Source organism: Chlamydotis macqueenii, chromosome 1 (assembly GCF_036417535.1).
Source record: "Chlamydotis macqueenii isolate bChlMac1 chromosome 1, bChlMac1.mat, whole genome shotgun sequence".
NCBI lineage: Eukaryota > Metazoa > Chordata > Aves > Otidiformes > Otididae > Chlamydotis > Chlamydotis macqueenii.
The window spans coordinates 126450748-126478660 of NC_141556.1; the positions used below are offsets into that span (position 1 = coordinate 126450748).

A 27913-nucleotide genomic window follows, 5' to 3' on the forward strand; every position below is an offset into this window, starting at 1 on the left:
AAATATAAATATAAATATAAATATAAATATAAATATAAATAAAAATAAAAATAAAAATTAAAATTAAAATTAAAATTAAATATAAATATATTTCACGTGTCCCTCTGGTCTTTAAAAAGAAAAAAAAACCCTCAACCTCTCTTACATCATGTTCATGTGCTTTTCGAAGTATATAATTCAATTTGATTGCTAAACAAAATTTACCTGTTTCACCTAAAGTATCTCGGCTGAGTGTGTAAAACATTGTGAGAGAAGTACTGTCAGTGGGAAGCTTCATCTCTCATAGACTTATAACCCACTGTTCCCTTGCTTACATCTGGTTGTTTTGTTTTGATCAGGTATTTCTAAAACTTTTCTTCTATCATTTTACAAATGTGTTACTTTGAGTAGATATTCCCATTTGTATAATCACCATTTCTCTATGGACATTTAGGTTCTTTAGCAATTGCTTTTGGATTTATAGAATCATACAATAGTTAGGGTTGAAAGGGACCTTTAAAGGTCATCTAGTTCAACCCCCCTGCAAGGAGCAGGGACATCTCCAATCAGATCAGGTTGCTCAGAGGCCCATCCAACCTGGCCTTGAATGTTTCCAGGGATGGGGCATCCACCACCTCTCTGGGCAATCTATGCCAGTGTTCCACGACCCTTATCATAAAAATTTTGTCCTAATATCTAATCTGAATCTACCTCCCTCTATTTTAAAACCATTACCCCTCATCTATTGCAACAGGCCCTAATACTAATTAATAATTAATACTAAGTGTGAGGAGCAGTGGAGCATGAGTTACTTGGCAAAGCTACAAGGGCACATCAGTGAAGCCAGGGTGCAAATTGTCAGAATATGAAGATAAACTTGGGATATAGTTCCTTGAATGGTATGTTCTACATTAAACTGAATAAGCAAGGCAGCAGCTGTCGAGTAGTGGCATCACCTTAGGAATATACAGAAACAAAAATATTTTGCTAAGGAAGAGAAGTCAGTCCTGCTATGGTTGAAATGCTCACTACTTCACACTCCAGATCACAGAGAGCTTTCCCCATTTTCTTCTGGTAATCTTTTTCCCCCAGATGGATCCTCTTTCCTCAAACTTTGTTGAGGCTTTTTTTTTTTTCTCCCTGGCCTTTTAGTCGAGATTCTGAAGAGGGAACTAGTGGCATTCATTAGCTTCCTCCTTACTTCTTTAAAATGCTTGACCTTAGGCTAGCTGACTGCCTTAGAAATCAGCACTTCACTGCAGCTGTTTTTGCTTCAGGATGGCAGAGTGGGAAGGGGAGAATGAAAATGGCATTAAAAAGAGGTCCTAGATAGAAGACATGTAAGTTTGTCTTCAGTAAGTTAAAGGAAAAGTAGAAGTAAAAGTAATGGTAGGAAGAGATATGAAAATACTTTTATTGTAACAGGTCCCTAGGTTACATGCTAGTTACTGGCTCCTCGTTTGTTTTAATTGTGAGAGTACTGAAAACATACAAGATTTTTGTGTATAAATAAAACTAGAACAACAGCAAAAAAAAAAAAACTTTTATCTTGAAAAGTGGTAACTTTTATGATTTGAATGTGGCTCCTTTCTCCATCCACTGATGGAAAGTTTTTGTGAATTAGATCTGTAAATTGCTCTTTTGTTAAATTATTCTTGTAGCCTAAGTTTAATAGCATTATAAACTTAGCTGGATGTTAATGCAGTTTAAGAAAATTACCTATTAAAACATACATGGTGTTTCTTTATGATGTTCATAATTGCCTTTGTGTAATTATTTTTTACCAAAAGTTACATGTTACAGAAGTTGCTGTTTAAAATGCTTGTGATGCTTAGAAATGAGTAACTTCAGAAATGCCAAAGGAATGAAAACAATACATCAATGTGATGTTAACATATTGTCGTAGTTTAGCCCCTCTCAGGACCAGACTACGCACTCTATCTCTTACTCCCCTCACCTTCCAAGAGAATAAAGAGAGATAATATAAGGAAAAAGGCTCGAGGTTTCAGATAATGACAGGGAGAAATCCTTAAATTACCATCATGGGCAAAACAGACTCAACTTGGGGAAAACCATTTATTACTAAAAACAAAGCAGGATAATGAGACAGAGAACAAGATAACCTCCCCCCACCCTTCCCTCTTCCCAAGCTTAACATTATCTCTACCACCTTCCCCCCACCGCGAGCAGCACAGCGGAAAAGAGGGAATGGGGGTTTATGGTCAGTTCATCACACATTGTTTTACGCCGCTGCTTCATCACAGGGGGAAGAACTCCTCACATTTCTCCCCTGCTCCAGTGTGGGGTTCCTCCCACGGGCCACAGTCCTTCGTGAAACTGCTCCGGCGTGAGTCGTTTCTTCCCACGGGGTGCAGTCCCTCCAGAACAGCTGCCCCAGCGGGCCCTCCACAGGCCACAGCCTCCTTCAGGCCTCCACCTGCCCCAAAGTGGGGTCCTCCACGGGCTGCAGGTGGATCTCTGCTCCATGGGCTGCAGGGGGACAACCTTCTTCACCATGGTCATCAACCACAGGCTGCAGGGGAATCTTGGCCAGGAGCCGCATTACTCCTCCCCCTCTTTCTTCACTGATCTTGGTGTCTGCAGCCGTTCCTCTCACAAGAAATTCTTGACAACAGGCAGGCAGACACCTCTCAGGTTCTCTTCACATCTCATCTCCTCTCCACTTCTAGCAGCCAGGCTGGGCGGAGTCAGACCCAGATGGCCGCCCAGTGAGAGGCTAGAGGGTGAGGGCCTCAAGGCCCACAAGGCTCACGCCTCCCCCTCTCTGCCCCAGCTCAGAGTCTTCACATCTTCTCTTCTTTTTCTTTGTGTTTGTCCCCTTCTTAAATACGTTGTCGCAGAGACGTTACCAGGGAACATTCTGCTACCAATTGACTTGGCCTTGGCCAGCAGCAGGTCCATCCTAGGCCCAGCTAAGTCCACTGAACAAGGGGGAGCAACTTTCAGCAACTTCTTACAGAAGCTACCACCTTACCCCCTGCCCACCCACTGAATAAAACCAGAACACATATCTTAAAAGTGTTTCACTTACTTCCTTCAGAATTCTTCTGTAGTCGATGCTTTATTTCTTTCACTTTTCTAAAATCTACACCTTTGCAAAATTCATTACCTCTTCAGATTTAATGGCCATATGCATCTTAGATGAAGTAACTTCAGGTTCATAAGGAAAAAACTTATTTGGATGAATAAATATGTCATTTAGTAAGTAAAGAAACCAACCTCCAGAAATTCTGTTTGTCTTTTCTTCACTGCTATGTAAACTCTATTCTGGGCTATTTAGTCATAATATCTGTATCTGCACTCATGAAAATTAGCTTTCAGTTTTTGACAAAGACTTAGCAGATGGTCTCTGAGAAGAAAAAAGAGTAGATTTTGCACTGTAGTGGGGTGGAGTTACTGGACGTAGTTGTCTGCTGCCTCTGTGTTTTGTTTTGTTGCTTGTTTTAAATCAGGTGGTAACCTGTTGCTTTTTGTAATAATTGTGGTTTGTCTTATCCATGACTTTAACTTCTGCATAGAGATATGTCTGAATTTTTTTGATCTTAGGAGACTTCAGATTCAGTTTTCTTACCCTGGCTGATCTGTGTCCACCATAAATTATATAGTTGGTTGGACGAAGTCACTTTTTCACTTTTATACTTTATGACCAAGTATTTTCCTTGCAAATATGTTTTGACAAATTTCAGGTTTGTTTTATCTTTTTTTTTTCTTTCTTCCTCTCCCCCTTATTTTTTTTTATCTTTCTGCTAGTTATAGGAGAGAACTGCAGGTACAAAAAATACCTTGTGTTCGATACAAATTTTGATTTTACAATGCAAACACTTCTCCATTGAAGCCTTTATTCTTTTCAGTTTTGTCTCTCAATGATCTTGTCATAAACTAATACAAGATCAGTGCTCTTTTAACTGATCAGTGTGTGGCTAGATGGAGTTCAACATGTTCTAGTTAATATGAATTGACTTATTTGAACATTCTTATACTAGTGTGTGTTCAGGGAGAGGAGTGAAGACTGATAGTTATGTTTCCTTGGCTTTACTCCCTGTCAGACATGAAACAGGATCTCCCTTTGTACAATTTAAACAATATGGAGAGAGCTAACAAAGGTGGAGAATCAGTATTCCATTTTATTTCTTTTCTATACTATTTGATACCTGCTCACCCCTGTATTTAAAACTCCTTAGAAAGCTAATAATAGTTGTTATTTGGAGTTCTATTACAGTGTTGTTTCAGTGATTTTAAAAAGATATTTGCCATATACCACAATTCTTAATCTTCTAGACTGTAATATCTCCTGCAATTGTACTTGGCAGTATTGCCGTGTAAATATACCCAGTGAAACATCTAGACACATAGCACTGAGAAGCTGATGCTTCAAGCTGACATTATGACACTCATATTTCTAGTGATGGTGCTACTGAAATGTGTATACTCAAGTATTCTTTCAACGGAGGGAAAATATGGAAAGTTAAATTGCTATTGGAAAAGAGAGACCTTTTTGAATTTTTTTTTTTTTTAAGTTGATGCTTGTCAGAGCTGAGTTGCAGTAGGGGGCTGTATATTTTTAAGGTGGCTTGGAATCTGTGCTGTCTTCTTTATGTACAATGCTAAGAAAATTCGTAAGAAACCTGTCAGTGACCTACTGAAGCTTACTGCTACTTTTTTATAGCTGTGTCTCAGAAGGTTCAAGTTTTTGCCATCTGTAGTTGGTGTAAAAAGAGAGATCCTGTGTATGTTCTACATAGGCACACACATATGCAGTAGAGCTAGTAAGCATGCAAATTTAGTCAGCATGTTCTACAAAATGATGTTATTAAACTTTTGTGTTTGAGTGCTTGGGTGGTTTTTTGGTTAGTGGTGTTTTTTTTTTAATTATAATTTTCTCTGTATCTTATATTGAGAATCCTGTCTCTACAGAAGATGTAATGATAATAGTGTTGGCCTATCTGAACACATTAAGTCAAAATATCCTCCTAGATTGCACAATTGAGAAGTCGAGTGAAATTGAACATCTAAGATGTTATTAATGATGAAAGAGGTTTTTCAAGAGGAATAAGACAATATTGTGTTATTCCTCAATGAATAATTCAAAATGTTATTGTTCTTGCCCTGTGGAGTCCTCACTGGTTAGAAGAAAGCACATTCCTATGTATAAAAATCTTATGTCACCAAATGAGTCATGATTGTGTGAAGATAGTGTGTTGCTCTGTGCGGCACAAGTGTGATTAGAACTTCCAACTAAATCCCTGCAAAAACATTTAGGGGCAGGGGGGAGGTAGTCACTCAGATACCATTTTTTTCTTTCCCTGTCCTAAAAGCTTTTGTCACTGAATAATCTTTTTACACCCTAGTCTCTGTAGTATTTGTGCAACACATCCTTGCAGAGCTTTTTAAGAAAGTCATAACAGATATCTTTGTGATTACTACAGTGTTCTCTTTGCCAAATTTTTGTATGAGTTTATGCATCCTATGCCATATGCCAGCCAAAAGGTGTTGAATTTGCAGAGAATACAGAATTGAAGAATGTCCATATGCCTGTAGAATAAGGTGTAGGAGTATGGTGGGTTGACCCCAGTCAGCAGCTGAGAACCCACACAGCCACTTACTTCCTTCTCGCCTGTCGTAGTTCAGCCCCGATCGGGACCAGACTACGCAGTCTCTCTCTCGCTCCCCCCACCCTCCGAGAGAATAGGGGGAGATGATATAAGAAAAACGGCTCAAGGTTTGAGATAAGGACGGGGAGAAATCCTTAAAGTTACCGTCACGGGCAAAACAGACTCGACTTGGGGAAAACTATTCATTTATTTCTAAAATTAGCAGGAGAATGAGACAGGGAACAAGATAACCTCCCCCCACCCCTCCCTCTTCCCGGGCTTAACATTATCTCTACTACCTTCCCCTCCTGAGCGGCACGGCGGGGGGGAAAGGGAATGGGGGTCGCGGTCAGTTCATCACACGTTGTTTTACGCCGCTGTATCATCGTCAGGGGAAGAACTCCTCGCATTCCTCCTCTGCTCCAGCGTGGGGTCCCTCCCACGGGCCACAGTCCTTTATAAAACTGCTCCGGCGTGGGTCATCTCTTCCACGGGGTGCAGTCCCTCTAGAACAGCTGTCCCAGCGGGCCCTCCACGGGCCACAGCCTCCTTCAGGCCTCCACCTGCTCTGGCGTGGGGTCCTCCACGGGCTGCAGGTGGATCTCTGCCCCTCCGTGGACCTCCATGGGCTGCAGGGGGATAACCCGCTCCACCATGGTCTTCACCACAAGTTGCAGAGGAATCTTGGCCAGGAGCCATGTTACTCCTCCCCCTCCTTCTTCACTGACCTTGGCGTCTGCAGCCGTTCCTCACAACAGGCTGGCAGACGCCTCTCAGGATCCTTTTTACATCTTACTCACTTCTCATCTCCTCTCCACTTCTTGCAGCCAGGCCGGGCCGAGTTGGGCTGAGTCGGCTGCCCAGCAGGAGGCCAGAGGGTGAGGCCTGCAAGGCCCATGAGGCTCGCGCCTCCCCCTCTCTGCCCCCCGCTCAGCTGCTTCACATCATCTCCTCCTTTTTTTCCTGTTTTCCCCTACTTAAATACGTTATCGCAGAGGCGTTATCACGGGACATTCTGCTACCAATTGGCTTGGCCTTGGCCAGCAGCGGGTCCGCCCTAGGCCCGGCCAAGTCCACTGAACAAAGGGGAGCGACTTCTAGCAGTTTCCTACAGAAGCTACCACCTTAGGCCCCCCCTCACTAACAAAACCAGAACATCCCCCTGCTTCCCTGGGAGAAGGAAGAGAATAGGAAAGGCAAAAACAAGAAAAGTCATGAGCTGGAATAGAGACCTTTTCTATTCTCATTTCCTTCATTTATTAAAAACAAATGATGCAAAGGCAGTAACTCAGCATCTCCCACAAACAGACTGATGCCCAGCTAGTCTACAAGCCATAGCCACCTTGGAAGACAAAACCCCTCACCTTCCGCTTCCTTTTTTCCAGTGTTTATTGCTGAACAAGTTGCATAGCATGGAGTATCCCTTGGGATAGTTTAGGTCACCTATCCTGACTGTGTCCCCTTCCAGCTTCTTGTCCACTCCCAGACTACTTGCTTGGGGAAGGCAGAGGAGGTGAAAAAGAGAAGGTCCTGATCCTGTGTAAGCACAGTTCAGCAGTAGCCAAACAGTCAGGTTTTTTATTAACACTATTTTAACCACAAATCCAAAACACAGCATCCTACAGACTGCTATGAAGAACATTGACTCCATCCCAGTCATACCACATACAATGAGGATGGGAAAAATTGTGCAGGCGTAATCTGTATTTTGAAAATGACTATATTTTAGTACACAAACTAGTCTGAGATCACAGACTGAATGCATCACTAGAAACAGAGATTATCACCTCTTAAATTTCCCCTCGCTTTCCCGTTCTGCCCCCAGCCAAATGTAGTATTTTGAGGTTGTTCGGCATGTGGGAATGAGAAACCTCTATTTTTAATTAATATTTAAGAACCTCTGCATAGAGAAGCAAAATACTTCAGAGTAACTTAATTGTTACTATGTAAATCACTCCCCTGTCATAAAAAAAAATTGGACACCGACAGTGTATAACTGGGAAATTACTATTGCATAAATAGCATTTTTCCTTTACTTTCTTGACGTTATTACAGTATGATGTAGTGAACGTTTGCCATCTATTATAAATATGGAACACTGTTTAAAATGAACTTTTAAAATTAATAAAAATGTAAGTAAATTTGTCATAACTAATTGCAACATTTTAATTTGTGTAAATAACATACTTGATTTATCCGTAGGTAAGATTATATGTTTAAATGGTTTCTGATTTAGAACGCTGTATCAAAGTCACAAATAGTGTGGTTGTTTTTCTTCATATTATATGGACATTAATTACAGAATACCCAATTGAACTTCTTTTCCCAGAGTGCCAGATAACAAATTCTGATCTCCTAATGGATACCTCTCAGATGAAATGCCAAAGATCACAGTGTATTAACATAATTTATATTGCAAATAGTACAACTGATAATACAAGGGCTCAGATTGTATATCTGAGCTATAATTCAGTTTTGGTCATTCTGTCTTTTCCTGCAAGAGCATTTAAATTGTGCTGTAGAACTTTTGTGCTTGTCAGCTAAAACATGTAATTGGATCACAGTTTTATACTTACCTGAAAAGTGTGTATTTTTCTAAAGGTTTTGGTAAGAAAAGTAACGTTTGCAGCTATGCTGTGTACATTCCTAGGTCATGACTTTTTGAACCTTTTGAGCAGTTTCAATCAGATGTAACAGCAAACTGGTAATCTCAGAAGCATCTACATTCTTAGAAAACATTAAGTGAACTGAAGTGAAAAACTGGTGGCTGGAGAGAGGAGGAAGGCTGCAAAGTGACCTCAGCAGTTATCTGTCCTGCTTGGCCTGCCACGAGCCAGTCCCAGTGTGCGTGGCCACAGCACACGATCCTTCTCTCCCAGGCCCTCTTTGGGATGAAAGAGGGGGGTGAGCCTACTGTGGGCATTTTGGACAGTGACAGGAGCAAAGCACTTATGGGTGAAAACAGGCAATTTTGGGGAGTGAGGTTATAGGCCGTTGGGACTTAGTGGAGAATAAGAATGTGGCTAATGAGATTATCATGGATGAGTATAGGATGCAAACCCACTACAAACCAAGCTTCCTTCATTCCAGCACTGGTTGAACGAATTCTTTCAGTAAGAAAATAACAAAGTAGTAGCTGATGGTGTTGGATAGCTGTAGAAATAAGTAATTAAATCTAATGCTAAAAAAAGAAGAAACTTACTGTTCCTCTTATTATCGCTTTAGACCAGACCTGTTTGATTGGAACTCTGTTGCTTCTCAGCAGTCGCCTGTACAACGATTAGACCATGCGTTCAACATAGCCAGGCAACACCTGGGTATAGAGAAACTACTTGATCCTGAAGGTTAGTAGAAATTATATTATTTTCTCTAAGTGGAAAATATTTTTTTCCATGCATTTGATTTTAAATTAATTTGATGACTTTACACAAGAATTTAACATTTTGCAAGATAAATAATAAACTAAAGCAAAATCTTTTATTTATGTTTTAATGTTAACATTGTGCTCTATTGAAATAGTGTAAGAACAGCCAGTATGTACATGCTCTAAAGCAATTTTTTTCCAGCTTTGGTGCCAGAGTATTAATGTGCATGCAATGAATTAAAAATACCTGAATAAGTAGCTGATTTCTGTTTCAAATATTTTGAACCTCTGCAACTTTTATATCTTCTGGAAAGATCAGGAGCTCAAATTACCTTTTAATATATATCCAAAATGTATATTCAAACTCTAGATACTCATGTATTTAAAATATGACTTATACATTTTCTGTATATTGAAATTTTGTCAGGATTACATGACTCATAACTATAATTTAGTCTCATATGTAATGTGACTTGCCTATTTTACCTTAACTCTTATCTTTTACACTTCCTTAGGCAGTCATATTTGAAAGATTCCTGGGTTTTCATATGACCTTATAAATTTTCTCCATTTCTGTATATTCTCTGCCATACTTTCTGCATTGCTGAAAGCCTAAGTAATTTTCCTTCAGAAAACTTTTCTAAAACATTCTTTACTACAAGGTGATGTTGAACAGCTGTTGTGTTTCCTTTTTATGTATGCCTGTGTATGTATATACACAGTCTTTTTCCACACCATGATCTATGTGCTATGTTTTCATGCATTTTCCTATGAAGCTGCTAATAAATGCAGCTTTCTGTGTGTTTGCTATTCTCAGTGTCTCACTTCTAGGTGAGTTTCTGATGGGAAGAATCAGAATTTAATAAAATTTAAAAATGAGTCTAAAACATAGCATCAGGTCTCTTAATGTTTAAATATAGTAGGGCATGTCTCAAGATTGATCTAATAACTTTGTATCACTTATATTTACCTAGGAGAAATATATGAAAAAACTTGTCGGCTTGTGCTGTAGTTGAATATCTTGAAGCTCTCTGCTTTGTACAGTGAAAAACTGTTAGAGGAGATGGTTTAATCTAAGATGGTCATATTTTGCCCTGTGTAAAATTAAACGAGGAACATCTCAAGTGATGCTCACAATTGGAGCAGCAACTAAGATTTGAGAGTTAAAGATGACAGGGACTTGCCGCCTCATAGGTGAAAGCTTCGCAAGTGCCCCCAGAGTGTCGTCTTGTGAGCAGTAACATAGTTCTTCTATGTATGCATGTGCAAACCAGTGAAACAGTGAAACCAGTACAGTATCCATTTCTGGCACACTATCTTTCATCTCTAGAGCTGAACTTGTGTGAACAACTTGAGAAGGAACAGGCTTGCTACATGCTGAAGCCTGAGATGTAGCTTGTAATCTCTGTGTGAGACTGGAATTTAAAACTGGGTTGCACAACTTGAATAGATACAGATGCAGTCTTTGCTACAATTGATTGAACTTTTTTTTAAAAAATATATTACAGAATAAGTTAATTTCTGTATGCAAACGTCACTCTTGATTAGACATTTTATTCTGGTTTTGGCAAAGATACTTGCAGTTGTTTAGCCAACAACTGAAAAACTCTTAAACATTGGTGGTTTTCCAAATATCTGCTGTAATTATTTGCTATTCAGTGTTGTAAATTTTGGTACTTGACACTTAGGGTTGTTGTGTTGGGTTTTTTTCCTCCTCTACAAATAAAAAGCTGCATAGTTTTCCAAAGGAAAATAAAATTATGTACCTATTTGAACATATGTGAATTTGTGAAACTATAACAATTTGCTTCCTGATAATAGATTTGTCCCTAGGTTAAAAAGTAGTATTACTGGTACATAAGTAAGTGAGGAATCTTGTTTGAAGGTTCTCGCATACTACTACTGTAGTTTTACGTTGTATATTTATCACCTCTCCTAATTAGATACTCAAATATCTCTTAACAGCATACTGTGTAACAACACTCTATTCTCTGGCTGTTAACGTAATAAAAACTGCAAAGTACTACTATGTTAGAACAAAGAGGAAGTATGTATTCTGTGATGAAATATTATTTGAGTGTAACAATATTTGTCAAAACAGCACATGTAATTTGTGAACACTTTTAAAATTTGTTTTTGTTAATTAAATATTTACTGTTTCGATATTTTGCAAATATGTAGAAAGGAAGCCACTATTCAGTAAAGCCCTACTCTTCTTCAACCATATACAGTAATCAATAAAGAAAGGGTTTGAGCTTTTTGTTTGTGTTCTGAAGTTATTGATGATTGATACATCTTGAAACACATGACTAGAGAGTCTGTCTCAGCAATTAAATTTTGTAAAGTAAATGTTCTTATTCAGCCAAACATTGGTTTTCTAGGTTATATATGAAGTTCGTTTGTTTCTGAGGTTGCTGTTATTTTAAGTCTGTCCCATGAGCAGCTTTTAAAACATTGTCTCAGAATTTGATCTATGTTTCAATCACCAAAGTGATTAAGATATGGACTATTTTTAAGTAAAAGCAGTGTTGTGTAAGTTGAAACTTTTATATTTTGATTCATGCAGAGATGATGGTTCTTGCTATTTTTCTCACTTGGATTGACTAGTGGGAATGCTTTTTTTTTACATCAGTTTGTCTTAAAGCAAGCGCTTTGCTTAGTTTTTAAGCCAATTAATTTAACAAAACCTACCTTGGCCAATTGTATTTATATTGATGATGCATGCTTCTTAAAACACAGATGAAAACATTAAGCATCTCCTGTAAAGTGCTGCTTCTGTGTCCTTGCATCTTCTTAAGAAAGTCTTACTTTATACACAAGTCCAAAAGTAGTTCGACAAAATTACCTTGTTCCTGTTTTGCTATATTGACTTTGTACCTTGTCTGTGAAGCCTGATAATGTCTTCACAGACCATGTAACCTTACTAAATTATTCTTAAAAATAGCAAGCTGTATGTGTCTCTGCTTATAGCTTTCCTCTAAACAAAATTAGCTAAGGAAAGACTGTGATTAATCAGGTATTATCTGAAGATACTGTGTTTTAATACAAATTCCTGAAATAGGCTACATATGCAACATAGAATAAATTCTGCAGAGCTGTTCTACAATCAGAATGTTTATAATATTGAGGAAAAAAACCCAACAAACTTACCTGCAAGAATAAGGTATGTGGTAGGAGTTTTTTTCCAGCCTTTTCCCTTTCCTGTTCAGACAAAAGATGTGAGAAAGCTGACCTCATTCCACAGCAAAAAGTTTTAAATATATGTTAACTGTTTGTTCTTTGTTTTGTTGTTGTTTCGGTTTTTCCCTTTATGTTGAAAAAGTGCATAGAAAAACATAAGGGACAAGTTTCCTTCCTCTCTTCTATCATTAAAAAGCACTGGAAGATTCAGCTCTATTCTAGATGCAGAAGTTGAACGTACATTAAGTAAGTTTGCTGATTATACTGAACTACGAGGAGCTCTAGGCTCCTGTGAGGGTAGAGAGGCCTTACAGAGAGTTCTGGATAGACTAGAGAGCTTGGCAATCACCATCCATATGAAATTTAACAAGATCAAGTGCTGGAATCTGCACTTAGGATGGGGTAATCTTCATTATATGTACAAATGAAGGAACAGGCTGGAGAGCAGCCCCATGGAAAGAGATCTGGGGCTTTGGGTTGATGTCAAGTTGAATAGGAGTCAGCAATGTGCCCTGGCAGCCAAAATGGCCGACTGTGTCGTTGGATGCATCAAAAACAGCATAGCTAGCCAGTTGAGGGAGGTGATTGTCCCACTCTACGCTGCACTGGTGCAACCCCACCACAAACACTGTGTGTAGTTTTTGGTGCCTCAATATGACAATGACATCAAACTGATAGGATGTGTCCAGAGAAGGATGACCAAGATGGTGAAAGGTCTTGAGGGCAAGACTTAAGGAGTGTCTGAGGTCACTTGGCTTATTCAGCTTGGAGAAGAGAAGGCTGAGGGATGACCTCATCACAGTCTACAGCTTCCTCAAGGTGGGCAGCGACAGGACACAAGGAAATGGAATGCAGCTGCTTCAGGGAAAGTTCAGATAGGACATTAGGAAAAGGTGCTTTGCTGAGAGGGTGGTCGGTCACAGAAATAGGCTGCTTAGGGAAGTGGTCACAGCACCAATCTTGTCAGAGTTTAAGGGATGTCTGGATGATGCTTTTAGTCATAGAGTTTAGTTTTAGGTAGTCCTGCGAGGAGCAGGGAGTTGCACTCGATCCTTATGGGTCCCTTTCGACTTGACATATTCTGTGATCTTTTTAATTGAATCTTGCCAGTAAGTAAAACATAAGCAGGCTTGTATGGCTATCTAATGTTGACTACTATAGTGTATGAAAGACAACAAGGGAAAAAATAAGAAGCTGGGGGAGAATTGATGGATGGCAGGAAGTGTTATTTAGAAGAAAGTTAATAAAGACCTAGAGATTAGTGGACAGGAGGCAAAAGGAAAAGTGTATTTGGAAGTTCAACTTTTTAGGCCAAAGTATGCCTATATAACTCACAATGACCTTTTGTTGTAAGATATTTATGATTATGCAGCTAAGATATTTTAAGTATTGATAATGTTCTCTGTGACCCTTTCAAAGAAAAAATAGTTATTTTCCTTTAGCTGTTCAGAATTAATGTTTGTGAGCTTCCAGTCATGTCTCATTCAACTCAAAATGCCATGCAATGAACATTGCCACACCCAGGTTATTTTAATAGAGATTTTTGTTCAGATTTGAATGGCAAAGCTAGCATATGGAAAATTTCTGCTACAGTAATGTGTGTTTTTTAATGTTATTTTCTTTTCTTTTTTTTTTTTTTTTAAAGACCATTACTCTTAGTACAGCTAAGGAAACCGTTTGACTGGTTTTTCACACTTTTGTGATGAATATTGTGGTATTCTGGATGTAAATTTGAGTTGCTGACTTCTGAAAATATTTTTGTTTATTATTTTCCATGTAAATAACTCAAGTTGTTAATCTCTACTCTCTTGAATTTTGAGTATTTTAGACATGAATGGTATAACTCTCTGGACATTTTTCTTTTAAAAATTATAAACTTAGTCTTCAGCTCCCTAAGTTTCTCACTTGTTATTCGAAGCTACTGTTATGTATAGGGAATGAGTAGTGATGGAGATAGTTTCTATCATTGTTAGTATGAGATCACATTAGCTAATTTTGGCAAAAAGACTCTAAATATCTTAAGCAAATCAACTAACTGATTATGACATTAGCAATTATAACTCATATATATGAAAGTTTGGACAATTGATCAAGTTGTTAAGGTTAGTCTGTAGTGGTGGTCAACGGCTCAATGTCCAAGTGCAGACTGGGCACAAGTGGCGTCCGTCAGGGGTCCATGTTGGGCCCAGCCCTGTTCAACATCTTTGTCGGTGACATGGACAGTGGGATAGAGAGCACCCTCAGCAAGTTCACCAACAACACCAAGCTGTGTGGTGCCATCGACACGCTGGAAGGGAGGGACGCCATCCAGAGGGACCTTGACAGGCTGGAGAGGTGGGCCTGTGCCAACCTCATGAAGTTCAACCAGGCCAAGTGTGAGGTCCTGCACCTGGGTCATGGCAATCCCAGGCACAAATACAGGCTGGGCGGGGAATGGATTGAGAGCAGCCCTGAGAAGAAGGACTTGGGAGTGCTGGTGGATGAGAAGCTTAACATGAGCAGGCAATGCGCCCTTGCGGCCCAGAAGGCCAACCGCATCCTGGGCTGCATCAAGAGGAGCATGGCCAGCAGGTCAAGGGAGGTGATTCTGCCCCTCTACTCTGCGCTGGTGAGACCCCACATGGAGTACTGTGTCCAGCTCTGGAGCCTCCAGCGTAAGAAGGACATGGACCAGTTGGATTGGGTCCAGAGGAGGGCCACAAAGATGATAAAAGGGCTGGAGCACCTCTCTTATGAGGACTGGCTGAGAGAGTTGGGGCTGTTCAGCCTGGAGAAGAGGAGGCTCCGGGGAGACCTGATAGCTGTCTTCCAGTACCTCAAGGGGGCCTACAAGAAAGATGGGGAGAGGCTGTTCAGTAGGGCCTGTTGTGATAGGACGAGGGGTAGTGGTTTTAAAATAGAGGGAGGTAGATTTAGATTAGATGTTAGGAAAAAATTTTTTAGAGTGAGAGCAGTAAAACACTAGAACGGGTTGCCCAGAGAGGTGGTGGATGTCCCAACCCTGGAAACATTTAAGGCCAGGCTGGATGAGGCTCTGAGCAACCTGATCTAGTGGAGGGTGTCCCTGCTCCTTGCAGGGGGGTTGGACTAGATGACCTTTGAAGGTCCCTTCCAACCCTAACCATTCTATGATTCTATGATTCTGTGATCTAATTACCACTGCCTGCGGTTACATCTTTTAGTAGTTAACTGATTCTTCATGATCATTTTATCTGTATTGCAGCTGTGGATGAACATGATTCCAGTCTTCACATAAAAACTTTGTAAAAACTACTAAAGGGTACTACATTGCTTGTTGTGTGTCCATTTTTTTGTGAGCATCTTGTTAAATATCACCAAGTAACGAATAGGACAAGCAAACATCAACAAATGTGCTATGGTCAGCAACATGTAGTAGTCATGTGTTATTGGCTGTATATGGAGTTTAACTTTCTACTTTGGGATAAAACACACATGCCATTTAGGAGAAGAAGGATCTTTTGAGGAACAATGGGGAATGCTCTCTCAGAACCTGAATGTGGGAATCTATCTGAGCTATGTCCTCTTTCCCCTTACAAAAACCAAGTGTGAGTGTGGTAGCGGCAGCAGCAGCAGGAGATAAAGCGTCTGTGTGCTCCCTTCTAGCAATAAACATCTGATTCTTGGTTTAATGAACTTCTCCCTGCTGTCATTTTTCTGGGTGTTGTGCTTGTTTGTGCTAGCCCAATAATAGACTGTGAAGTTATACAGTGGCATTTCTACTGTCCTTTTTAGGTGAAGTAATTATCTAGTTTCTTATATTTTACTGTATAGCCTGATAAAAACCTTGTTTAATCCATGCCAGTCACATTTTCCGTATTTTTACTTAATTTGCACTGATGACATGAGTTTTTGGCACCATTATTAAGTGATAATGAGACTCAGACAGTTTTCCATTTGATAACTTTTTTGTTTGATCTTGACTTTGCCTGCTTCTGTATCTCAACAGTAATGGGCTCTACCGTACCTGTAGCACAGAGAAGAGGAGAAGGGGAAAAAAACCAACCTGTCAGCATTGTAGGTTGTGAAGTTATTAGCCCTGTCTGTACACAGTAGTTGTATACAGCAGTAATACTGTTTTTCAGTTCACATTATTGCCCTTGTTGATACGGCTCGTGTCAAAGGAGTATGAGAAGATATTTGTTTTCTATCATGCTCTAAAGTTTGGAAATGTTTTGCCTAGTACAGTGTTAGTGTGTGGGGTAGTTTAGTTTTTGGTTGTTTTTTTTTTTTTTTTTTTTTTTTTAAGACGGGAAAAAATTCACAAGAGCTCTATTTGATATTGTGCTGCTGAGAATAGTTAAGAGAAATGCTGGATCGAGCCTGGAAATCATTATTTCAGGTTATAATGGTTAGAAAATAAAATAAAAAAATGATTTTTTTTTGTCAGGCTAGTTTTAGTTCTCAAATCCTGGAATACAGGATTCACAATAATGAAGTCGTTAATTGTTACAGGATGTTATTACTGGACTTTACCCATAAATATTTGGATAGCTTTAGGTCTAGAGTTGCCTTTTAAACTAATACCACTGATTTGGTAGCAGCAGAATTTTTAGTGGGAATTTGTCATAGTGTCTGATGTTTGTTACATAGCTATTTAGGAAGGCAAATGCAGATCTGCAGGTCTCTTCAGTCCTATTGCCAATTTAATGGTTTATCAAGTTGCAAGATTGCTGAATATGCTATTTATTTTAACCATATCTTTAGTGACAACACTAGATTGTTTTTCAGAGCTGTCTTTGTATATTTGCTGGTCTGAATATTCAATATTCTGTCAGTGTTTGAACCTGTATATACGAGCTAGGTAATGCAAAACAAAATTTTGTTTTCTGAGGGCCAGAAAAATTTACATTAATAATAAATCATCAGTTATATATTTTTTTAAATATCTGATTTCTGGGTAACTTTTGCTTCTCTTTCAAAAGTAACCATATAAAACGCAGTAAATATATACTCATATAAACTATTGAAGCCATTGTATCTAATTTGTGTTCCCTGAGCATTATCATCTGCTCTCTTGAGGTATTCTGCAGTTGTGCATTTTGACTGTTCCTGTGGAATGTATGATTAGTGGATGATATTGGTTCAGATGCTGATTTCTAAAATTATGTCCTGTGTCAAGCTAGTCAGTGAACAATTAGCAGTACTGTTCAAAATAAGAAAAAGATATTTCTCTTAAAAGGAATTAAGAACTCCTAACCATGTCCCTTCTCCCTGCCTTTTGATTTGAGTCTTAATATTGTCCTTTAAAAAAACCAACAAACCAACAAAACAAACAAACAAAAAAACCCAACAACAACAGCAAAAATGTGTTGAATTAGTCTCTTCAAGTCTTGTTCATCTTCTGGCATATGAATTCTGCTTATCTCTAAGCATTCCTTCTACTGGAACTACATATACCAGGGGTGGACTTGCATTAGCATTGTTCCAGCATTGAAATATAACAGTAAAAGCACAACCCTGTAACTCTCGCCTTACTGTCTGTAAGTACAAACTGAACTCTAAGTGCTATATGTGTCATCATGTCATATCATGTACTGTGTCTTTAGTTTGTAACACAGCTCTGAAGTGCAGAGCGAGCCAAGGGCTATGGATTTCTTTGCCACTATATCACATTATGTGTAATTTTCTGTTCATCATTTCTAATTTTGTGATTTAGAATTGTTTTTCCAAATAAATAATTTCTGTAAGTGTGTTAAAATAGTCATCCAGGTTCAATCTTGTGTTATTTCATTTCCTTCACAAATTTCTCATGTGTTTTAATAGCTTATATATTGTGTCTTCCACTGAGACTTGCTATACTGCTCATCCGTACTTTAAGGTAAAATTAATGGTGTTTGTTTATAGCATGCTTTTTTTAAAACTCAGTAATTTAATGAATGAAGCCCTTTGGAATTGTGCACATAGTTCTTGGTTGCTCAAAATAATTACTAATGGAAGACAACTGAGAAGACATCAATTAGAACACAATTATATTGTCTGATGCATCAAGCTAGAGAATGAAATAAGTATATATGAGTCTTAAAATCACAAAGAAAGAAGGGGGATTATTTATGTAAACACTCAACATGTAGTCTGGCAAGTTTCTGGTGGTGCATAGCAATGCATTTATCTTTACTGGATATTTTGTCACCATGATAATTTAAAAAGATCTGAAAGCACTGTAGTTACTTAGTCAACAAAAAGTCTTTGTTAGATTTTAAATAGATTTCACTTGAAGTAAGGAGATTTATCATTTAGAACAGATTTTAATCTATTTATTGTAACTAAAGAGCAGTTCTTCCAGCTAAGAATAGTCCCAGATCAAAATATCCTTCTTTGATCTTAGAATCCCCTTTCCTAAAATAATATTTCCATAATCTGTACCTTCAGCATTGTAATACATATCCAAATATATGTATAATTTTAGAAAGGCTTTCTGAAAATAGAGATGGTTCATGTAAAAGTTGTAGAGTGTGGGAGATGACACTTTTAGATTAATAGTCTTTAAAAAAGCTAGAGAAGGACTTCTGCTTAAAATTAATTAAAAAAAAACTTTTGAGTATCTTCATATCCTTCAGTTTTTTGATAACTTAAAGAATTTACTTAGAAAACCCAAAAGAAACTTGTAATATTTCACTGCAAAGATACCACTATCTGCCTGTCTGTTATTACTGACTTAAAAAACTGCTAAAGAGATTACCTAACTTAATAGAAAAACTCACACAGATATCTTGAGACTTTTTGATTTGTAATTTAGTGACAAACAGATGATTAAGATGTTTATTTGCTAGGAATGAACAACATTAATTGCTGACAAGTTTGATTAAAATATCTGAATTTGAAATAGAACAGGAGAGAAGAAGTGTTAATGACTTAGACTCCCTTTGAGGCACACTATTCAAACTAATCCTCCCAATACAATAGAGCACAGTTTTAGCCGCCTAACAAAATGTAAATGAAAGATTAACCACCTCCTAAAACCTGTAGTGAGTCTGAAGTTTGAGTTAAGTTAGCCATTATGCTGAGCCTTGTACCAGGAACAAAACATTGACTTATGTACAGAAATAGACTATTTTGCTTAAAGGTGAATACCACATAAAGGTATTTGTTTCCAGGTGGTGATTGAAAGTTCTGAGTGTTTTGGTTTTGCTATTCCCATTTAAAAAAATAATTTTAAAGTTAAAAAAAAGTAAAAAGTGGGGCTTAATTTTGCTAGTGCAATGGCAACATGCATTTGCTTTTGTTTAAAGTTATGGTAATATCTTACTATATCCCTTTAGACATGTATCCAAAAATGCACACACAAAAGCCTTTTTTTTTCAGAAATTCCCATGAAACTGTAAGGCATAAGCAGTTATTTCTGTCTAGTATCCCAGATTTTTCTCTGGTGCTTCATTTGTATACTTTCTTTCTTGTCTACGTGAAAGTTACTTGCCTGAGTGTGTAGAATTTATTAGACTGCATGAGGCAGAATCCAAGTTCTGCCATTCTGAAATTCCAAATTTGTACATTGAAGGAGATAATTAATTTAGAGAACTCATTTAAGATGGTGGACCAGTCATTGTTTTAATCCTGCTTCTTAAGCTTGTGATTTTAAGTTGTGGGATTTCTTGTTTCACTGATGAATTCTTAGTTCTAGCTTCTGTTATGCTGTTTCTCATACAAAAGAATATTTGATAAGGGGATAAGGATGGATTGACAAGAGACTGAGGAATATTTTAGTGAGAAATAAGATTGCACAATGGTCAGGGAAGGAGAGAGACAGAGATACTGACAGTTACTGAAAGTGACTTTAAGAGCAAGAGGAATCTGGGTAAAAGTTATTACTAAGAGAATACAAATACTAATAGCTTTTTTCTTTTTTCCTTTTACATCAAAACTGTCTGTAGTGGAAATAGATTTTAGCCTGTTTAAAAGTGCTATCAGTGACTGATAATGAAATACTCTAGTTGGAAAAGTTCCTTTCAGCTGAAAAACTTTCAGTACTGTGAAAACTTAATTCTTCTTTTCTAGATTACAAACTATCTCAACATGCTACAAAAAGAGAGAGAAAGATTAGCAAAGAATTTTTATACTGCAGAATATGAAAGATTTGGTACAATAAAAGAAACCTGAATATTTGCATACTTCTTTCTTTATTCTGTCTCTCTTCTATGGGCCAGATCTGAGAACTCTATTATTGGGGAAAAAAAATGAGTTTTCAAACAGTTGAAAATAATTTTATTCATTTCAGTACAGAAGAGATGGCAAAGGTTGTGTTGAATTTAAAATTGTCCAAAGGACTGAGAAAAAAGTAATTCTTAAAGTTACTTAAGGGGTGAATAGTATGACAATTGCAAGGACTGCCAGCTGGAATAATAACCCAGTAAAAATTACTTGTGTCATTAAAAATTTGTAAGAGTTAAACATCACATAAGAAGTGTAGTGGTCCTTGGGCTTGAACTTCAATGCAATAGTTCTTGTTAAGCTATAGAACTTATAGCAGTTTTGTGACATAGGGGTAATGCTGTCTGACACTGCAGGGTTATAATAAAACCGTCACTTAATGTTAGGATATGTACAGAAGTTTCTCTTTAGAAATTAATAATATTATTATCTCTAAGGTGATGAAATAATGTGCTAGACTTGATAATTTCAATTGCTCATTCCCTGTGGAAACATTTTCTAGTTTTAATAAGGCAGTTACTTTGGAGATTTTGTGTCAGCCAGGAAAATAAGCTCTGTGTGGGATGCATGACAAAAGCAATCATTTGATTCAGCTGTTTGTTTTTAAGCAGGTCTTGTCCTGTGGGAGAAGTCACTCCCATCTGCAACAGCCTACCTACTCTCTGAAAGAAAGAAATCCAAAGGTGTGCAATAAGTTCATAAAACCTGTAAGCCATGGCCTCTGCAATCAAAAAGACAGAGGCTTTCAGTATAAAACACTGGTTCTTGTGTTTTGTTTGACAGCAGACGAAAAGGAGAGCTTTGTTCTAATTGGCAAGTTATAGTTTACTTCCTATGCAGAGAAGAAGATGGCACAGCCTCTGTTTAGTGTGAGGAAACATTCATTGTTTGACTAAAGCACCTTGCAATCAAGACTATTTCGAGGTGCAGCCATGCTCATAATCTAGTTTGTTTGCCGTGCAAGATCCACTGTAAAGCAATAAGATTTTGTTCTTTCATTAAAAGGAGAATAGAATCATAGAATGATTTGGCTTGGAAGGGACCTTGAAGATCTAGTTCTAAATGCTCAACCATGGGCAGGGGCATCTTCTGCTAGACTAGGTCTCTCAGGCCCCATCCAAGCTGGCCTTGAACTCTTCCAGGGATGGACCATCCACAACTTACCTGGACAACATGTTCCACTGCCTCACCACTCTCACAGTAAATAATTTCTTCCTTATATCTGATCTAAATCTACCCTCTTCCAGTTTAAAGTCATTACCTTTTGTGCTATCACTACATGCCCTTGTCAAAAGTCCCTCTCCAGCTTTCATATAGGCTTCCTTTAGGTACTAGAAGGCTGCTGTAAGGTCGCCCTGGAGCCTTCTTTTCTTCAGGCTGAACAGCCCCAACTTTCTCAGCCTATCTTTGTAGCAGAGGTGCTCCAGCCCTCCGATCATCTTCATGGACCTTCTCTGGACCTGCTCCAACAGGTCCATGTCCTTCTTATGCTGGGGGCTCCAGAACTGGATGCAGTACTCCAGGTGGGGTCTCATGAGAGCAGAGTAGAGGGGCAGAATCACCTCCCTTGACCTGCTGGCCATGATTCTTTTGAGGCAGCCCAGGATGCGGTTGGCTTTCTGGGCTGCAAGGGTGCATTGCCAGCTCATGTCTCACTTTTCATCCACCAGTATGCCCAAGTCCTTCTCCTCAGGGCTGCTCTCAATCCATTCTCCACCCAGCCTGTGTTTGTGCTTAGGATTGCCCTGACCCGTGTGCAGGCTTTTGCACTTGGCCTTGTTGAACTTCCTGAGGTTCGCACAAGCCTGGCAAGGTCATAATTTCTACTGAAATACGCTAATTTATCTTTAGAGTCAAATGGCCTGTTTTCCAGGTATTAAAATATTGATAGTTGTCATAGCTCATGCTAATTAGGAGAGTTATTTTATGATCTCTCACTAAATTATTGTAACCCAAGTGGAAATCATTGTACCCCAAGTGGAAATGCTACTTTCTCATTCTAGTACTTTTTATCAGAAGGTAATTTGAAAGAAATTTATCTGCCAGGTGGTGGAAGAAACAAATTTGAGTTGCAGACTCTGGAAAAGAAATGAAAGGAGGAAAATAATATTAATCTTTTGGGTGGAATTAATGTAATTGACCTTTAACCTCTAGATCAGGATTTGACATCTGAGCTCATTTCTTAGACTCTGAGCAGATCTGAATTTTTTACTCATCTAAAGTGGATGTTTTCCTTAGGATGAGACGGACCATATCCTAAAGGTAGATAACTACTTTGAATGGGTAAGTTCTGGTTTTGCCCCTGATTCTCAGTGTCTAAACTCATTCATGTGCGTAAGTTTAACTTTGTGAGATCTATTCCAACCTTTAGGCGTGGCTGTCTTAAAATAAAAAAATTCTAAAAAGTCCTTAAGAGTTGTAGTTCCCTTTTTAGTGATTTTCATCTTCAGTTAACATTCTTGCATAACAAAGCAATGTATCTAAAGCCTTAGTTTCCTTAACATCTAAGTGTGTCTGTGTTAATCCTACAGAGAAGGCTTTCTAGGCACTGTAATGGTTTTCCTGTACAGAAATCTGAATAGAAAAAAAAACAACTTGAAAGAAGAATTTCCTGTTTCCATATAATGGGTATTATTTTCTACTAATTCCAAAGAGTATACATGGTAGTGATTGAATCTAGAAAAGAATTACCTATCCTCAAGCAATTCTTGCATTCTTAAGATATTAAAATGAAAGTGTACCGAATGCAGGACTGCAGGAGAAACTTGCTTACCTTTGCTCAATTCTTTTCCAAATTTTTCTAGCTTTGAGTTTCACTGTTAAAAGAGGAAGAAGCCATATTGCCGTAATCTTCGTAGAAGATGATGGGTTTTTTTCATTTTCTGGTAATTCTGGAGATTATTTGCTTTGCAAATAAGGCAAAAGCTGTTTCTAAAATTACTGTAAAACTCTAGTCTATTGTTCTGGATAATTTTCAGTGGCTTCATTTAAACAATGTAGTTTGAAAAACATTGGTTCAGTCAGAGAAGTCAAAGTTCAGATAGGATTTATGGAAAGCTCTGAGACATTTGAATGGCAAATGGCAGTTACTGATGAGGGACTTGCAAAAAATGAAGAAATACATTAAAAAATAAAGGAACAACAAGGCTTTAGGAGTTTGTACTTTCTGTATTTTCCTCTAATCTTTTCTTTCATTTCCTTCTATTAAGTTTTAAACTGATGGCTTATTGAGCAGTGACTTTCATAGTAGTTCTTTTCTGGAAGCTAGGTGGAAAGAAACAGCCCAAAATGAATGCTTTCTATTTACAGAAAAAATTATAACACATATTTGTTTTTAGGTGAGTACTGCAAGTAACCATTTTATGAATACCACGAATACAGGATAAGTTCTGTCCAAGCTTTCAGCTGGAATCCAACCAAGAGAGAGACATTCACTGTTAGAGTGGTCATAGAATTACTTCCAAAGAAGAATTTTTGGAACTTAAGTTTTTCTGATTTCCTTATAGTTTGCTGCAATTTGTCAGGAGAGTGGTTTTATTTTGTGTAGTGTCTTGCAGTAAGCAGGCTGTAGATTATCTTCTGGTAGTTCTGATTGCTCTGCTTATCATAAAATTTCTTGTTAAATTATTTAGTGCAACAATACAGAGAGATAGAAGGGCTGTGAGTTAGTGAAGAGGTTTATATCACTGATGTGTATTAAACCCTCTATGGATAATATTATTGAGATATGATCTTTAGAGATTACTCTGCCAAACATCTGAAGTGGATGCATAAAAAATCAGCCTGAAATGGAGAGAAACTACTTAACCAAAGCAATTCTCTGAATGTGAACTGGGGGTGAGGTGCCACTTTAAGGGGAAGACTGAAGTGTTGGTTGGGTTTTTTTTTTTTCAGTAGCCCACATTTTAAAAGGATGCAGTGATAAGCAGAGACAAAATAGTGTTAATCAGTTGTAGTGCTTGAAATAAACTAACTTTGGAGCAAATGGACTGATGCTTCTGAAGCTACTTCTTAGCCAACTGAGCAGCAAGGGAATGAAGCTTGTGTGCATTGGTAATAGGGAAGGATAACGGCTCTCTGAAATGTTTTCTAACCTTTTTTCCCCCTTAATGAAAATAATACTTGTTTGTGTTCTGTAAATGTGTTTTATGACTGGATATTTTTCCTTAAATAGGAAACTGTCAATAATTTTCTAAAAAGTTATAAATATTTACTATTTCTTCTTCAATTCCTTGCCATGGTTAAGACTTCAGCATTGGAACGAATGGTGTCTCTTGTAACAAAGTTACTTAAATATAATGGTGGCTCAAACAAAAATATGTCTATCAATGGAGAAAACAGAATACCATTAATCAGGTTGAATCTGGATGTATTAAGGCCATGCAAAGTGGTTCTTGGCATTTTTTTTTGTGAAGTCTGCATGCTGCTTTGCTGATGAAAAATCATTTTTGCTCTTGAGTATTTGCTGTATAACTTCTCTACGAATCACTGCCTAATGATGTCCAAAGAAATTAAAGTTTCTACATTAATCAGTGTTCTACTACTTATAGAATTTAAATTAAAGGAATTTAAATCCCTCATTATTACAATGTTGTTTTGCTGTGACAGCCTCCTTGACTTCCTCACAACCACACAAGTCATGACTCTGTCTTCCGAGCTACAATAGCAAAAACATAGCAGTAAGTGATCTGCCTTCCTACATGGTTGTATAACATTGGTCATGCTCAATACAAGACAATTAAAGCTGTTAGAGATTGTAATTTACTGCCCCTTTTCCTTAATTATTCCAGCCAGGAATTATCATGGGTCCTTTCTGTTCTCTGTGGTCAGATTTCATGTGTAAATGCACCCATTTTATCTTGTGATATGTAGTCACACTGTGGCCAGAGTGTATTCCTGGACTCAGATGCTAAAAAGCAGCCAGGGGGATTAAAAATTTTGCAAACAGCGATGAGTCAGTTCTGGAAAATATGGTATTGAAAATTACACTAAATGCTGGATAAAAAGAAAAAAAAAAAAACCAAAAAAAACCAAAGCCAAGTCTAATAGGCCACCTTTCAGCAAATAGTGTGTGTGTGGAGCATAGACAAGACACATCTCTGAATGTATCTTGAAATAGTGATGTTTAAACTTATTGCTTATAGAAAGGTGTCCTTCTAATTAGAAGGAGTATCTCTGTGCAGGAAAGCATAGAAAGTAACTAAAACAGTTCCTGGTTTGTTTGCATGCAAATTGCTTTTTGTTTAAGCAACAAAACTTACTAAACTTTTGGCAATGACTTAAGTGTGTCAGAAAACATAGACTGCCAATTTTAACTATGCAAATGAATGTAGAAGGAATATTTTTCCAGGACTAATATGGCCTTTGCAGTAGAGGTTCTATGTAACAGAGAAAACTAAAACAACATCTGCTACTAACTTAATTCTCATAAAAATCACTGCATTTGTTTGGCAGTTTCAGAACTCACAGACAATAAATCTAAAGTTTAAAAATGTATTTTTGAAAAAGATTAGCTTCTGCTTATGTTTTAATTTAATTCAACTGAATTAAATTAACTATGATCTCAATTAACTTGAGTCAACCACAAACTCCTTCTTGGTGGGTTGAAGTAGATCTGACCAAATGTATTGCATGCAGGTGTCAAGGTGTTGGTAGCTGAGGTGGGAAGAGAAGACTGGAGGGGTGGCTTCTGTGAGAAGAGACATGGGGCTACCACGTGCTGGACACAGCTTGTTCCAGTTGCCTCCATAACAGACCCATCATAGGACACAGCTGAGCCCATCAGCCAAGTTGGTGGCACCTGTGTGAAAACAGTTAAGAAGGGGCAGAAAACACTGAGAGAGAGGGAACAAGGCAGAGGAGATGATAAGGTTGGAGGTATGGTTTAGGAGCTGCTCTGTGGTAGAGCAGGTACACTCCCAGGGACTGCAGCCCCTGGAGGACAGAGCACAGGAAAAGAGTGAGAAGGAAGGAACAGTGAGAAACAAGGAGTGGTAGAGAAAAATCACTAAACACTGACATCATGCCATCCTCCTTGCCTCACTTGAGGGCCTGCATGTAACTTGTGACAATAGAAAGGGAGTAGAGGTGTCTGGAATGAAAAAGTGGAGACTAGGAAGCAGGGGGAGGTGGGGTGAGGTGTTTGAAGTGAAGTAAGCCTGAAAGAGAAGTGAATTGGAGAAGCTGTTGCAGACAACAGCTGCAGTGGGTTGAGTACCATGTCTTTAGCATTCATGACAGTGGAGTGCGTGTCCTATGCTAGGTGGTCCTGTCCTCCGGCTGGGTCTTCCTTGTTACTCTCCTGGTTTTAACCATTACACGTTTCTCTGCCCCTGCTGCCCTGTTTCACTTACAGATGCTGCAGAGCTGACATCTCTCTGCTCTAGCTGCTGTTTTTTATCTATGGTTCAGTTGATTGCCTGGGTAATCTGCAGAAGAAGACATGAGAGGCTCCAGCTTAACACAGAGCCAAGGGGAAAGAGCTAAGTTTAAGTGGTATTCAAGAGGCTTGCCTGTAGTAGTATTTGGTACTTGATTTTTGTCTTATTCCGTGGCATTTTGCTGAAATTCTGAGTTGAGTGTCGTTGGTCTGGCAAAGGAGAAGGAAAGGTGTTTTTCCCTCAGTATTTAAATGTCATCTTTTATTTCCCAATTCAAGTTTAAGTTTTGTTAACTGGCAATAAATGAACTAAAATCTCTTAAGTTGAGTCTGTTTTGCCTGCAACAGTAACCGATGAGTGATTTCCCTGTCTCTATTTTGACCCATGAGTTTTCTCACTCTTGTTCTTCCTGTTTTTTTCCATTGTCCTGTGGGGAGTGAGTGAGCTTTTGGATGGGGCTTGGTTGCTAGCCAGGGTCAACCCATAACACCCAAATGTATTGAACTGGAATAAGCACAAATATAATTCAAATAAAAATAAATGTCAGTTGATGCTTTGTCCTTGACTCTTCTTCTTTAACTGTTTCGCTATGCAGATGATAGTCCAAGCTTTCCTTGGCCTCTAAAAGAGACAACAGTCATGTCTTCCCGTGTCCCTGAAGGAAGTTGTCTTAGAGGCATGATGCCTGGGCTGTTTGTAATTGACGATGGCTTCCTAAGGGCAAGAAATGTAAAACCAGCATTGTTGCACCTGGAACCAAGATCAGAAATACAGTTACACTTCAATCTGTTATGACTCTGAAGGGGTTTGCTTAGAATTTGCTTTCTTAATGCGTGCACAACCTACAAGGCCAGGATAGAATAAGATCTATTTAATTGAATTAAGCTGAATATGATGAGGTAATGGTGCATATACAGCCTTTGTCTGCTCTTCTGATGGAGCTTCTGTAAATTCTGCATTCCTGTGATTCTTCTCTGGTGACTACAGACACCAGTAGTTTGCCTCCAGGGGGATAACTGTCCTTTAGAAATACAAACCTCAAGATTCATATTGATAAACTGATATATTAAAGCTAGATTTCTGCTTGTAAAGAGTGAAAGGTGATTGCTGACAGGAGCAGACTTCCAGAAAGATATCGTAGAAGGTAGAGGAATTCCACAAATTATAGTTTGAGAACAACCGAAAGACTGTATAAAGCTCAGATGCATTGCTGCCGTGTGGACGCTGTAGTA

The 27913-nt window shown here is 38.3% G+C and overlaps 1 protein-coding gene across 11 annotated transcripts in view; it reads left to right on the top strand.

Annotated features, from left to right (window-relative positions):
- The window catches only part of DMD (dystrophin), a 1302935-nt gene that overhangs the window by 409645 nt on the left and 865377 nt on the right, over positions 1-27913 (top strand). For all 11 annotated transcript variants that reach the window (XM_086766697.1, XM_086766715.1, XM_086766672.1 and 8 more), the window contains exon 7: positions 8817-8935. In XM_086766697.1, coding sequence (XP_086622823.1) covers positions 8817-8935 — 119 coding nt within the window. The remainder of the gene's footprint in view (positions 1-8816; positions 8936-27913) is intronic.